The following is a 13,989-nucleotide window of genomic DNA, read 5'->3' as shown; positions in this document are numbered from 1 at the left end:
GGAGGCGAGAGGAGTGCAGGGCAGGGCAGAGCAGGACAGGGCAGGGGAGAGGCAGGCCGGTGGGTGCCGGCACGACAGGAACGAGGCGCAAGGGCGCTTAGGCGCAGTCCAGACCGAGTGCAGGCAGGGGTGGGTGGACAGTTGGCCTGGGGCAGAGCACTAATAGTTCTGCTGTTTACTCGTCCTCGACCGAAAGGGGACTAAGCTCGTCTTGCTTCCTCCACTCAAGCGTGGTCAAAGACTCCGCTTTTCGCCTAGTCGGCCTTGGCATGGTCGCTGGCGTGGTTGCTAAGGTTCGCCGGTAATTTCCCCCATTCCGGCCATCGGGCCTATCACGCGTCGACGGTGCCTGACTTGGCCCATTCTTTGGCCAACTAAACCCTTCATCATTCGCTGCCCACCCCTATGCAAAAAAAAAGACTAAACTTGCCAGGTTACCTACGCTAGCTAAATCGGTTTTTCTTCTTGCTTGCTTGTCAGCGCTTCCCCTCTTTTGTCTTCCTTTTTTTAGGTCACCTTTGCGCTCCCCCCTGAAAGCGAAAACCAACAAGGTCTCAGTGCCCCAAGGACCACAAGGCTAGCTAGCTAGCTGGCAGTAGCATGTACAATAGGGAGGGGTAAGACAATCTATCGACTATCTAAACTATCTACTTTGTCTCCGGAACGGAGGACCCTTTGTCGGCTTATTGAGAAGCCATCGTGGCGTCGCTTCTATTTTAACTTCTTCATATCTCCGTCGACGGAATGGAGGAATGACGTTTTGGTTCGCCAAGCAACATCTTGCCAACCTGTTTGTTGGTAAGTTCGGAAAGTGATTTTGACGGTGGAGAAAACAGCCGGTAGCCCGGAAAAACATCCAAACAAAGCAAAGCTCTGCTGGCACCAGCAAAAGACAACAACGTAATGGAGTAGTACTCAGCAGTCAGCCGTTCGTCTCACCACATGTGGTGAGGATGATCATGCATCTGCTGATTCTACTGTAAGATCTTACGGGGCGACCTGAGGTGTGTCTCTTTCACATGACATGAGAAACAACCTGTCATGTGCTAGTCAACTAATGCAGGGTCCATCTGTCAGTGATGGTGAAACACAACGGACGGTTAGGCACCTCCGTATTCCATACTCTGACAGCGGCCTATCTATATTCTGGATAGCCGGGACAGGTCTATCTTGCTATGGAAACTATCACTATCAGTATGTTGAGATATATCGTACTAGAGTATGTGGCGGAGGAAGAACTTGAAATAGACCACCATAACCCCCTTGGCTTGTTGTATCTGAGGTAACCACCCGCCCCATCCCAGTTAAAATATATTCAGCGGAAAGGACTACCGTATTTGGTCAAGATGAGTCCTCAACTGCTGACAGCCATGGAATTCCACTATAACTTCATATGTATATAGTTGTATAGTTTACACAGGTCAGGAAGTCATTGCACGTACCGTGCCTCTAGTGTCACTACTACTTTCCAATAAACATGACTCCAAAATATAAATCCCCGAAAACAAGGCTAACCACGACATCATCTCTCCATACGCACTCCTAAGCCATCCCCTAAAGTCCCCCAAGACTATCAATCAAGCCCGTCACCCAGCATCGGAAAATAAAACAAACCCCACAGTAACGGCCACCTACCTGTATCTAGAACTGAAACAACATACATAATATGTCTAAGATCACTCAATCAGCCATGCCGTTACTAAATATAAAACAAGCACTCCTTGGCCGAACCCTACGCTCGCCACATTCCTGAAAGCGTCCTCCCGCCCCACCCACTTCTCTCTCTCTCTCCTGCAGAATACCAAGGTCACGTCACAGTCGCAGCATCAGGTATCTGGTATCTCTGGTGACCTTGGTATGTCGATCGTACATTTGGGTAGGTCTAGATGATATAGCAAGGGGATACATCCATGTTGTGATCTTTGCGTGCCGGTTGCTGTGACTATTGTAGAGAGATGGATTTTGGAATGGGTCTATCTTTAGGCTGGTTGGTTCCATATGATCTTGTGGAATGGTTCTCCGGACATGTGGGATTTGACAGGGACAGGTATTTTATCTGTCAGATTGTTGCTGTGCGGGTGTCAGGGAGGTTATGTGGGCTTATTGCTTCATTCTTTAGTAAAATTGGCTTCCATCAGCTGTCGAGGGGATACAATTTGATCCTGGGGAACAGATGAGGTCTAGATACTATATACTAGTATGGGATATTTGCCAAGCTCCTGCTCAGGAAGGTGGCATATCACGATAGTAGTTTGAATTAATCTTCGGACTACTTCTGCATATATACTTACTTGTATGTTTAATTTCTACAAGACATACAATACTACCTCGTGCCAAATTAATTGGGGTTCTTGAAGTGCCCCTATCGTTGGTCTATTCCGGTGTTTAATTTAGACGTACAAACACTTAGTAGCCCGGCTTAACGCTAGTCCTCGACAAGTTATGGAGATGAATGACGCTGCGCATTCTTTATCATTTAGCTTATGTCTTTTCTTGCTGGTATATTTCACCGGATCCTTCATCACTCTACAACACAACAGATACTCCGACGACATTCTATTGTTGACCTTTTAACAATATCTTGAATGGATGTAAACCACCGCCAAAACAACATCAGTACTGGGGAGTAGTAGTAGCAGGCCGCTGCGGTGAGATATATATTGACGATCTTGGTACTAGTAAAAAACTCGAATATACTTCTGGTATGACTAGCTCTTCAAATTTGCATGGATTTTCAAGTAGACAATATCTCCAAGTTTACGAGTACTAGGTTTACATGTTGAGATTGAGTATCAAGATGAACTAAGGTGCAAGCACCGGTTTATCCTGGGGCTGCAGTAGCTCAGCTACTGAATTGGGGTACTGAATATATAGATCTACTCTGTGATCATTTCCATCCAGCGTTCTAAGAACCTTCTGTCCCATTGCAGTCGAGACACACTACTATTTGGAAGAATATAAGAAAAATATATACCCTCAACTGGAGAACACCATATCAATCTATTCTCTTATAAAAAAATATAATTGTATGTGAAGAGTCCCCCGTTTTGAGTATAGCTGGAGTATTGTTGTATATACTAACGACTTCAGTTCCCTTGTCGTAGAGCAGAAGTTGATCGTGTCTTGTCAGAACAACATCCTGTAGGTCATGAAACGGCCTGATACTGATCCAAACACTGTTACATACTTGATCACATACTGTGAACTAACGAGTGAAGTACCACATCAAGGCTCCTGCACATTGGTCCACATGTTGTCCCTCGTATGCCAGAAGCTTGAAGAAAATCGTGTCTATAAGGTATTGTCACAAATGTTTGGCATAATCATATATCGTCCAGATGAGCGTATTGAACCAGAAAGTGGCAATCAATCCTCTCACAACGATTTTAGCCTTTGATGAACGATACTACATTATGCTATCATGATAGAGAAGTCTGGTTGATATACCTCCTAAGTACCCGCTGTTAAATGCTGGTTATGTCAACTGGCTTAAAGTGAGCATCGTTGCCATTGCGCATAAAGAGTCCATCCATGTAATACTGTTTACTAGACCAGAGGCCAGACACTGGTATCTTATATGCAGAAACGATGCAGAAATCGCGTAGTCTGAGGAACAGGCTGACTTGTTTTATCAAGTCTCTTTGTTGGGAGGCGGCTACTCTAAGACTCTTTGAAGACTCGTTAGCACGATCAGAGCCTGTTGAATAGATATCTGATGAATGAAGGATTGTGTTAAGATTCTGCTCTTAATGTTTAAAGGAACCCCCCCGGGTTTCTCGCTTCGAGTACTCCTTGAATTCATTGTATACCATGGCTCAGCTGGCCTATATAACCCGAGCAACGTATCTCGGGATGCATACCCCAATATATTGTCGCTAGGTGTGCATTGCCGATATTAGTATCTGTGTATAGAGGTACTAATGGAAAAGCCGGCTGCGATTGCAGCATAGGTAATGTTATCCATCGGCTCTCAAATGACTAAAGTCGAAGGGAGTCTCTATAAGGATGATGAACGGAGTCAGCTTCGGTTGTACTTGCTAGATTGATTAGTAAATAGATACGGCATTCTGCTCGTGGGGAAAGAGATGTTGCTTAAACTTATATAAAGGTTTCCTGTTGTCAAACCAAGGGCACTAATATAGTACGTAAAAACTGGATGTCAAGTCGAAGCTGGATGATTGACAAAATTCGAGGCATGGAACATGAGGGGACTTAATATGCCTAGTCTTTTCTAGACTTCGCTGCTCTGCCAGGATTACTTTGCAATCGGAGTTCTTCAGATAATAATCATTCTCTGACAAAAGTCAAGTGGCAGTGCGTGCTATAATCCAAGCCCCTGTCAAGAGGCGGCCGCCACGCATGTTAGTTTTCCAGACCTGGCGGCAGGTCAGTGGTGTCTAGCGTTAGCAACGCCCGCCACTCCATAGTAGCCCCTCTCATAGCTCACTCCTAGCAGTTGATTCATGCAGAGGCGTGTGTCAGACCAGCCATCGGATTCATATCGGCTAGTTATCGCATTCTGGTCGGAAAATGTTTGTTAGAGTTATCTTGGCCAAACCAGTAGAATGGCTGTACGAATGTAGAACCGTTAGCATATGTGGCAGGGAATGCCTCGAGAAACCAACAACTCGACTTAAACTGGTGCAAAAGTGCTAAAATATCTGGGGTGTCCCTCTTGCGGCCTTAACTACACGGCATCCACAAGGCGGGTGAACTCCCTCGAGGACATGCAAGGGCATACGATAGTCTGATGTACAGACAGGAACGACCGAGACATGTCTCAGCCTGACGTGGGGTATGTAAGAACCAAAGCGGATGTTAGTATTTGACAGCAAGGCATAGTGACGTGGTACCAGCAACACGTTGAGGCTGTGGGATATGCTTGTGCTGGTTGATGGGGAAGGTTTTCATGGTTGACCAGCCGCGCCATGAACCTTCCTTTCCCCAGTGGGATAGAAACGTGTCGAGCGGAGAATAGTGGATGTGACTCATAGCAATCAGTATGACAGCATCGATAGGATTTATTATTCCGCTCGACAGGTTTTTTTCCGTCCACGGGATATCCCGGGTTAACATGGATGGCGAAAGGGCGGGACGTGTGACATTTTATACGTGTGGCATGATGATGCTTATTATCTGGTGCAGTCGTTAGAACAGACCACCTGGTGTGAGTGTCTCCAAGGCTGTATCCGTGGACACTCTGGGGCCTTAGATGCACTAGCCTCTGGAGTATCCAGAAGCAGGAGAGACACGAGTACCCTCAGTGTACTGATAATGCTATTATCATGGGACATATATCACGAATACGTCGTGCTTGCCATGACATGCGCGTCGGATTTCGGTCCCACAGGAATTCCCAGTCATGGCATGGATCTGCAACCCTTGTATGGGGTCGTGGATTGCTGGGTCAGAAGGGAGGAGACCAGGAATGGTTGGAAATAATCCCCGCCCGACTCCCCACGAAATGAGACTTACGTTGTTTGGTGCTGTATTGCTTTTCCTGCTCGATTCATTCACTTAAAAAGAAAGGGGATTACTGTCCTGGAAACAAAGAACTAGCGGGGCCGGACTAGTTGATGTGCATGCAAGGCAAAAGAGTTGTATGTGGATGGCCGCTTGCAACGGTCCGCTTTGCCTCTTTGTCGTTCATATTATGGTCAACCGCGTATGTCTCGCAGTCAGTCGCAGCGTTCATCAATGATAAGGCCATTTTCTCAGAGTAGACTCGAGCTACACCACATACATACATGCATGCCGTGAGAATACCCCAATTGGCAATCCGTGATAAAGCAAAAATGGACGGCAAGGTGAGCGACAGAATAACAACCCCTGTCTTCCGCGGCCATTGAAAAGGCAGGGCGGATAAAACCTAATTCGTTGTGATTGTGTCCTACTGAGATGCAAGGGATACTCCAGAAGGCCCGCCGAGCTAAATCATTAGCCATGCGTGCTTCGACCACCTGAAGTCGGCATAGAGGGAGAAGCCGAGGAGTGTACTAAGTAATGGGACTTTCAAATACCTAGGCGGGAACATAGTCGATATTGGGATGTTCGGAGTGTTGCTGTGCCTACTGGGATGGAAGTAGTTGGCAAGATCGAACCCAAGGCCACTAAGGCATGCATCCGGGAAGGGATAGCACATCAGATGCAATATCCAGTAAGATGCAAGTTAGTAGCAATTGCGCGATACTGATAATGGTAGAGGTAGTTATCTGTTGGTATTAGGGCGTATGGTCGCTGCAGGGCTAATGTTGTCATGGTCATGCAAACGAGTTGATTGGAAGTCTGGGGGGCTTGCATGTATAATGAACATATTATGGTATTAGTAGTATGGGAACCTAGGATGATGATAAGCACTACTACAGTTGCAGTGGACAGTGGCTCATAGTAGTAAGACTCCTATTTCAACTACGCCTAGTGATGATCGCATTTATCATACAGTTTACCATCCCGCCCCTACATAGGGATAAATTAATGAATGATAGCGTAGGTAATTAATCAAAAGACCTCACCAAACCAATGTTACTGTTGGCGAGAATAAACTCTGATTCATCACCAGAAAACAAGCTAGTTTAGTGGATCCGATCGGTCGGGCTGGAGCGCAACTTAACCTTTACCGCAAATCTTCAATGGGAGCCGTGGCCCGTGATTATCCAAGGGACGGTCAAATGAGAATTCGGAACCTCTTGAATTCTCCCCAGATATGCTACCCCGCTTCGATAATCGTCAGCATCAGAAGAGTCTGGAAGCCAGTGGTGGTCAGTGGCCAACAGATGAGCCAAGCCATGTGACGGAGAGTTGGCCAGGAAGTCATGTCCGATGAGGCTGAGGTGGGAGCAAATACTTACTACTAGTAGTAAGTAAGTAATAGACAGACAATGACAGCTTCTCGGACGTTCCAAAGATATTCCAGACCATGGCTCCATCATCTCGCCGATGGGAGTATACGTGATTAACCAACAATTAAAGACCGATATAATGAAGAATAATCTATTACGCAACAGCGAGGGGTAGATTAGCATGTCAGAAAGGCGAGAGGGTTAGTTTTGTAGCGGTCAACCAGAGATGCCTGCTGTTGGGTGGATGTCTCCGATGTGGTTCGTGAAACCATGATTTTCCAAAAGAACGGGAGAGAGAGAGAGAGAGAGAGAGAGAGAGAGAGAAAAAGAGGAGGATCGGGGGGAGATTCCAGAGAGTCAGGGACGGTCGCATATCAGTGGATTGAAGTATATTTGTAGCGTAAGGTTATATCTAGTAGCTCACAGTGATGGCAGCGACCATCATTGGCAGGATGGGGGAATAAACCCAGACGCGATCAGAGAGGAAGAAAACAGCCCTAAGAGGAGAGGGAGGGGCCGCCTAGATTGAAGCCTAAAAAAGAAGCGGCGGGAACGAATTTGGGTGGCCCCAGATCCAGTTGCGTATCAGACGGGGCCTGGTGGGCAGAGCGATACGCCCGGTACCTGCCCAGCAGCGGCGATGGACGTACGCCCGCCAAGTACCTGAGCAGATCGACAGATCGTCTGGTATTGTCACCGCCGGTAAAGTTACCGATGGGCGCCAACAGAATCGGTCTTTTGCCGCAAGACACGCAGCATCTTTTTTCCAGCTTGACCTGCCCAGCTTATCTATCATCTCCAATCCTCACCTTCGAATCGATCCTGCGCCCTGCCAGAAAAGAGAGGTCCGTTGGTGATTTCTTCTTTTTCCTTTCTTCTGTCCTTGAAGCCCGCAGGTTTCCCTCCCTGTTTTCTTCATCTGGATTTTCTTCTTTCCCTCATCATATCCTCTTTTTTATTTTTTTCCCACCCCTCTCCTCATCTCCCTCCCTTGTCATTCTTCTCGCAAATCTGGGGGGCCTTTTGGGGTGCTTCTTTTTGTGCTACCAACTTTGGTCTTTTCTCTCACATTGACCAAACCAGACCCTTTTTTTCTTTTCCCTTTTTTCCTTAATTTGATTAAATAACCTTTTTTCTTCCCTTTCCCTGCTTGATTTCGACCGTCACTCTCAACAAACCTTTATTAAACTTTCTCCTCTTTTATATTTTTCTTTTTTATATTTTTTCTTTTCTAACCTCCTCATTTCATCATTTGATCGTTTTCTTCCCTCTCGCTCTGTCATCATTTTATCTCTGCTCTTCGGTCATTTATTGTCGTTCTTCCCTCCCTCCCTCCACCCTTCCAAACTTTCGCCATCCAGCGCCCAGTGGTGGAGGCCGAACCGAACCTGCGACAAAAGGATAAAAAGGCCTGACTGATCTGCTCGGAACCACTTCGGGTGTCATGCTTGCGCTTGTCTGTGTCACGGCTGAATTACATTAATGCTGGGCCTTGTCTCTCGTCCACATTCCCATCCTTCGACCTTCCACTAATCACGTCTTTTTTTTGCGCAACAAGCACATTCTCCGCCCATACCAACTGCACCCTCTCTCTAACCCTTTGTCCTTCCCCCTTGCCGCTGCGAATCGTCCGAGCTCCTAACGTCTCTGTCTGATTAAACGGATACCCCCCCCCGTGTCGGCTATCCCTCCCTTCTCCCAGAGGGCACATGAGGGCGATCTGCAAGATTCGAACTTCCTGGAGCATGCACGGAGCATAGTAACGTCGCAATACCTTCTGGCGATTTCGATCTACGGCTATTTGCTGGGCCGTGGGTGGACAAAGCGAAGCGCTTTTTATCAAGCTCTTGTCACCTTGCGTTGTTGACGGCCTCCCTCTCTCCTTCCTCCGCCTAGCATTTCTCGCCTGCCACGCTACTTCTCCCTTTCGTGCCCCCCCCTTCGATCCCTGTATAATTTGTACAGCGCCTGACCGCGTCTATTCTGGACCCAGTCCAAATCCTATTCTTCGGCAACGTCTTCGCTGCCGCCCTATCTCACTTCCATCCCTTTCCTTTGGTGTTGGCTTCTTCACTCCTTTGTAAGTCCACACCTCATCCAACCGTTCGCAACTGGCTTCAGGTGCTTTGATCTCCAATCTGATCGGATGGCTGACTCGTGCAGTTCGGTATTCACCAGTCACCTCGTGCCTCGATTCCCCCCCATCACGGGTCGTATAATTATCCGTATTACTTCAGCCTCATTGTCATCTAGTGTATCAAGACGATAGTGCACACAACGACGTCATATACTAGCCTTACAGTCGGCTACGATCGACTATTCATACGTCGAACATCTACGGAGTGGTTCATATCTACGGAGGAGGATTCAGTATGGCTTCCAACCAGAATACAGCTCATAATGTAGGTTTCGTTCGGACAAGTGGCAAGCGGACTGGCTCGTTGACTGCTATACAGGTTCGTTCAGGCCGGGCGGGGAATATGACTTCATCGGGGTTTAATGGTGAGAGGACGCGAGGAGCTCCCTCGAGCATGGGGACAGGCTTCGGTGGTGGAAATGGAAACTGGAATGGCAGTATCTGGGGAAGCGGTTTCGATGGTACGCAGCTAGTGGGACAGTTGTCTACTCGGGTGATTGCCGCTGACATGGACCTTACAGACCAGCACAGCGTGGAGAATGCTTTCGAGGGCAAAGCTGGGTCAAGTTCTTTACTGTCGTCTTCCGAATCTGATGGCTGGAATACCCGTCCTAACCTCCCATGGACTACGATCAACACATCGGCGGCAACCTTGTCGCGAGCCCCGAATAACGGCATGACTACATCTCCCGTACAAACACGGGCCAATGAGCGCAGCGCAGCTGGTCTTCCTGATGGTACCGACTCTTCCTCATATTTTGCCTTGCCCAAATCGGGGATTGGTTCAAGTGGCGGTGCTGGACATAAAGCTTACCTGAGCACCGGGTCTGACGGCATCTCACCGTCTGGCGAGGGCATGAGCCTTGGCAATTTCGGAATGAGAAACGGTGATAACAGGCGGCAGGTAAACACTTCTGCCTTTGGCGGAAGCCCTGTGGGATCTGGGTTTCCCGTCAAGGCAGGGTTTACAAGCCCATTAGACAATCAAAGATCTGATGACGTGACCACATCGTTGGGCATGTCCACCCTGCAGTCTGCTCTACCTGATTACATGACGCAGCACATTGGACGGAACTCATATTCCCACACTGCGCATAACTCGGCTTCCTTCGCGCCACAGCGACCATCGCACTCCACCTACCCGTCATTCCACTCCGAAAGCCAAGGCTACGAGGGGCGGTCCGGTAGTGGCTCCGTCGATCTTGGCTCTGGTCTCAACAAGCTGCAGCTGAATGAGGGCAATTTCTCGGGGCACCCGGCCCTTAACCGTCCAGCCTACTTACCACACAAATCGTATGATGCCAGTCTGACGCGATTGAAATATCACAACGGTAATGACGAGGGCGAATACCAACTTCCGCCCGGTTACGGTAATGAAGGTGTTCCACCAGAGCTACCCTTGGGATATCAGCCGAGCAGATCGCGGGTCCAGGACACAAATCCCATATCTCCCACTGAATATCGCATTGACAGCCCCTTTTACGCTCAGGATAATGGCGCACACTTTCGTACCGGTTCCGCAGGCCAGGTAACGGGCAATGTGGCTGCACTGCTGGAGCAGAAGCTACGAGCTGACCAGGAGCTTTCACAGCAAGCGGTCAATCCACTCCACAGGGTCCAAATGCCTGCTGCTTATGATCTTGCCGGTTATCAAGCACAGAGGCTCAATGCCCTCTCTTTTTACCACCCTGTCGCCCAGATTGGCGCAGCGGCTCTTGTCTCCCGGGGTCATCGTGACCATGATCCTTCACAAGTGGTGCGGAGTCCAGTGTTAGAGGAGTTTAGGGCTCAAAACAAGGGGAACAAGCGCTACGAGCTAAAGGTAAGTAACAGTCGGGTCTCGTTAAATTATTTTGCTAATTCCGTGATAGGATATCTATGGTCACATCGTAGAATTCAGTGGCGACCAGCACGGGTCGCGCTTCATCCAACAGAAACTAGAGACCGCCAACAGCGATGAGAAGGAACAGGTGTTCCGCGAGATTCAGTCCAACAGCTTGCAGTTGATGACGGATGTGTTCGGCAACTACGTTGTTCAGAAGCTCTTTGAACACGGAAATCAGACTCAGAAAAAGATTTTGGCAAACCAAATGAAGGGACACATTCTATCCCTGTCTACCCAAATGTACGGGTGCCGCGTGGTGCAAAAGGTAAGTGTCTTCTGCTCGTCTCTCAATACAAAAAAAATCTAATTCGCGACAGGCTTTGGAACACATCCTCACCGATCAGCAAGCATCAATGGTTAAAGAACTCGAGAACCATGTTCTTCGCTGTGTTCGGGACCAGAATGGAAATCATGTCATTCAGAAGGCCATCGAGAGAGTCCCATCGCAATACGTCCAATTTATCATCAATGCTTTCAAGGGCCAAGTTGAGCGACTGGCTACACACCCATACGGGTGCCGTGTCATCCAGCGCATGCTGGAGCATTGTGAGGAAGTTGACCGGGAGTCTATCTTGGGTGAACTGCATGCCTGCACGTCCAAATTGATCACAGATCAGTTTGGCAACTATGTCATTCAGCATGTCATTGAGAACGGCGAAGACAAAGATCGGTCTCGTATGATTGTGGTCGTCATGTCGCAACTCTTGACTTACTCCAAGCACAAGTTCGCTAGTAATGTGGTCGAGAAGAGCATCGAATATGGCGAGGAGTCTCAACGCCGGCAGATGATCAGCACGCTGACGAGCGTCAACGAGCGAGGGGACAGCTCTCTGATCAGCCTGATGCGTGATCAGTACGGCAACTATGTGATCCGTAAGTTGCATTCCAAACCGCCAATTTGGTATGCTTACTAACTTCCCTTGCAGAGAAGATCCTTGGGCAGCTGGACGACACGTCCGAAGAGAAGTACAGTCTGGCCGTACGCATCCAGCCGATGCTTGATCAATTGAAGAAGTTCAGTTATGGCAAGCAGATCGTGGCCATTGAAAAGTTGATTGGGGGGGTCGTGCCACCCTCCGGCGCTCCCCTGGCCCACGCAGCCACATCCACGACGCCTCCCAACTCGCACAAGTCCTCCCCCCAGCCTTCCAAAAGGGCTGTGAATGGTGTCGAGAACTGCCGTGCTCCTGTGGTTGGCGCCGCTCCGCCGACCCCGCCTCCCACCGATACGCAGAGCAATGCTGATGGCTCTTCGGAAACCAAGCATATGGCGAAAACCACGGTGACGCCCTTGGCGGAATGTGAGTCGGCCGATCCGGTCACCAGCGACTCAGTCGAAGTCACTGGAAGCACCTAGGCCTGTTACGTTCCGAACGTTATTCTTACTTCTTATGAATTATATCTTTATAACTGGTCACGCACATTCTCCCAACTTGCTCTTAATACTTGGGGATATACATATTGTGGGCGCGAAAGAGGTTTAGAAGCGCGGAGCTTCGTCATCTTCTTGCCCAACTTCATGGCTTTATGGCGCTACAACGAGGGTGACGGCGGAAACTGATGTCCTTTTGCTATTTTTACATTGCTTCCAATTTTCGCCTCAAGCCCTCTTTTCACTTCTTGATACTTTTTTTTCTACCTCTCTACCCATTTAATTGCTTGTCGATGTATTCCCCTTCTTCTGTTACTCTGAAGTTCGACGTGATGAAAATGAGGACACGCCTCCATAGCTTATCAATGTTTTCTGTTTCTCTTTGTCCACACACACACGAGGGGCCGGCGTCTTTATTGGTGAATAACGGGTTCATGGGACATCGCGCTTGATTTTCTTCGATGGGTTACAAAACGGGACCTTGGACATGGACATATGGGAGACCTGGAAATAGGGAGAATATAAGGGATGCCTAGAGTATGTAGAGGCCTTGCTGTCTCGGTATACAGACGATCAAAATGAAAAGCATTGCTGTTGCTGATCCAACACCCTTGAAATTATCGCAATTTAAGTATTGTAGAAGAACTGCATATCTAAGCGAACAGCAACTTAAAGCAATCTCGATCTCCTCTCACTCCCGCCTTATCACTTACCTATCACCACGTGACCCCAAGCTCTCTCCATCGCCGCATGACTCGCCGATCCAGACCTTCGCCTCTCCAGCAATAATAATATCCATTATCCTCAACCACCACTTCTACCCCAATAAACCAACACTCACTCGCTCAATACCCAACAGCCTCACCCCACCACACCCAAACCCCACAGAAACCAAACAAAGAACCGAGAAAGAAAAAGAAAGAAACAAAAAATGTCCTCCAACGTCGGCCTCTCCACCCCGCGAGGCAGCGGCACCTCGGGCTACGTGCAACGCAACTTCGCATTCATGAAACCCCGCAACGCCGGATACGGCGCGCCATACCCTCCCATCAGCGGCTCGAACTCCGCCGACCCCTCCGACAAGCCCTTCAAGCAGCGACAACCCGACAAGCAGATCCTGGAGCACGATCGCCGGCGCGCAATCGAAGTGAAAGTCATGGAGGAGCGGGAGAGATTGGAGGAGGAGAATGAGAGGATTGAGGAGGAACTTGAGTCGAAGCAGAAGAAGAAGCAAAAGAAGGGTGGTGATGATGATGATGATGTGAAGAAGGAAGAAGGGGAAGAGGAAGAGGAGGGTGAGAGGGTGTTGACGGAGGAGGAGATTGAGGAGAGGTGTGAGGCGTTGAGGAAGAAGTTGGTGAAGGAGATGGAGGAGGAGGATAAGGAGAGGGAACGTGGAGGAGGTGGGAATGGTGGTGGGAGACGCGGACGTAGGGCGTGGGATTTGCCGCCGAAGGAGAGACGCCAGTTTAAGAGTTATCAGGTGCATGAGTTGGCGGAGGCGAAGATTGAGGAGAGTGAGAGGTTGAGGAGGGCGTTGGGGATTAAGGAGGAGAAATAGGTGGGAATTTGGGAGATGGGTTATTTTCTTGAGTGTGGTTGAGATGGGTTTGATTGATTGCATTTGGGTGGTTTGTTTTTTTTTTTTTTTTTGTGTTCTTTTCTAAAGGTGTTAGTGGTTGGCATGGGTGCTGGTTCTATTTTATCATTATCATGACTACAGTACTGGGATAGCAGCTGATTATTGCATCATAAT

The 13,989-nt window shown here is 48.6% G+C and overlaps 3 protein-coding genes across 3 annotated transcripts; all 3 read left to right on the top strand.

The window, feature by feature from the left end:
* On the top strand, window positions 1-1,494 carry An15g01190 (uncharacterized protein; the record flags this gene model as incomplete). Its single annotated transcript, XM_059744468.1, has 5 exons — window positions 1-129; window positions 612-798; window positions 927-979; window positions 1,155-1,194; window positions 1,412-1,494. Coding segments are annotated over 5 exons (492 nt in total), but the record flags the coding sequence as incomplete, so codon positions are not given.
* A 7,717-nt stretch (window positions 1,495-9,211) lies between these two features.
* Window positions 9,212-12,218, top strand: An15g01180 (uncharacterized protein; the record flags this gene model as incomplete). Its single annotated transcript, XM_059744467.1, has 4 exons — window positions 9,212-10,798; window positions 10,848-11,126; window positions 11,179-11,734; window positions 11,788-12,218. The coding sequence occupies 4 exons, from the start codon at window positions 9,212-9,214 to the stop codon at window positions 12,216-12,218; spliced, it is 2,853 nt and encodes a 950-aa protein (XP_059602447.1).
* A 946-nt stretch (window positions 12,219-13,164) lies between these two features.
* An15g01170 (uncharacterized protein) lies at window positions 13,165-13,794 on the top strand (the record flags this gene model as incomplete). The annotated part of the gene is made up of 1 exon (XM_001396620.1): window positions 13,165-13,794. The coding sequence occupies one exon, from the start codon at window positions 13,165-13,167 to the stop codon at window positions 13,792-13,794; it is 630 nt and encodes a 209-aa protein (XP_001396657.1).
* Window positions 13,795-13,989: the final 195 nt, after the last annotated feature.

Source organism: Aspergillus niger, assembly GCF_000002855.4.
Source record: "Aspergillus niger supercontig An15".
Lineage (NCBI taxonomy): Eukaryota > Fungi > Ascomycota > Eurotiomycetes > Eurotiales > Aspergillaceae > Aspergillus > Aspergillus niger.
Note: the sequence above shows the minus strand (reverse complement) of the source record. Positions and strands in the feature narration are given on the sequence as shown.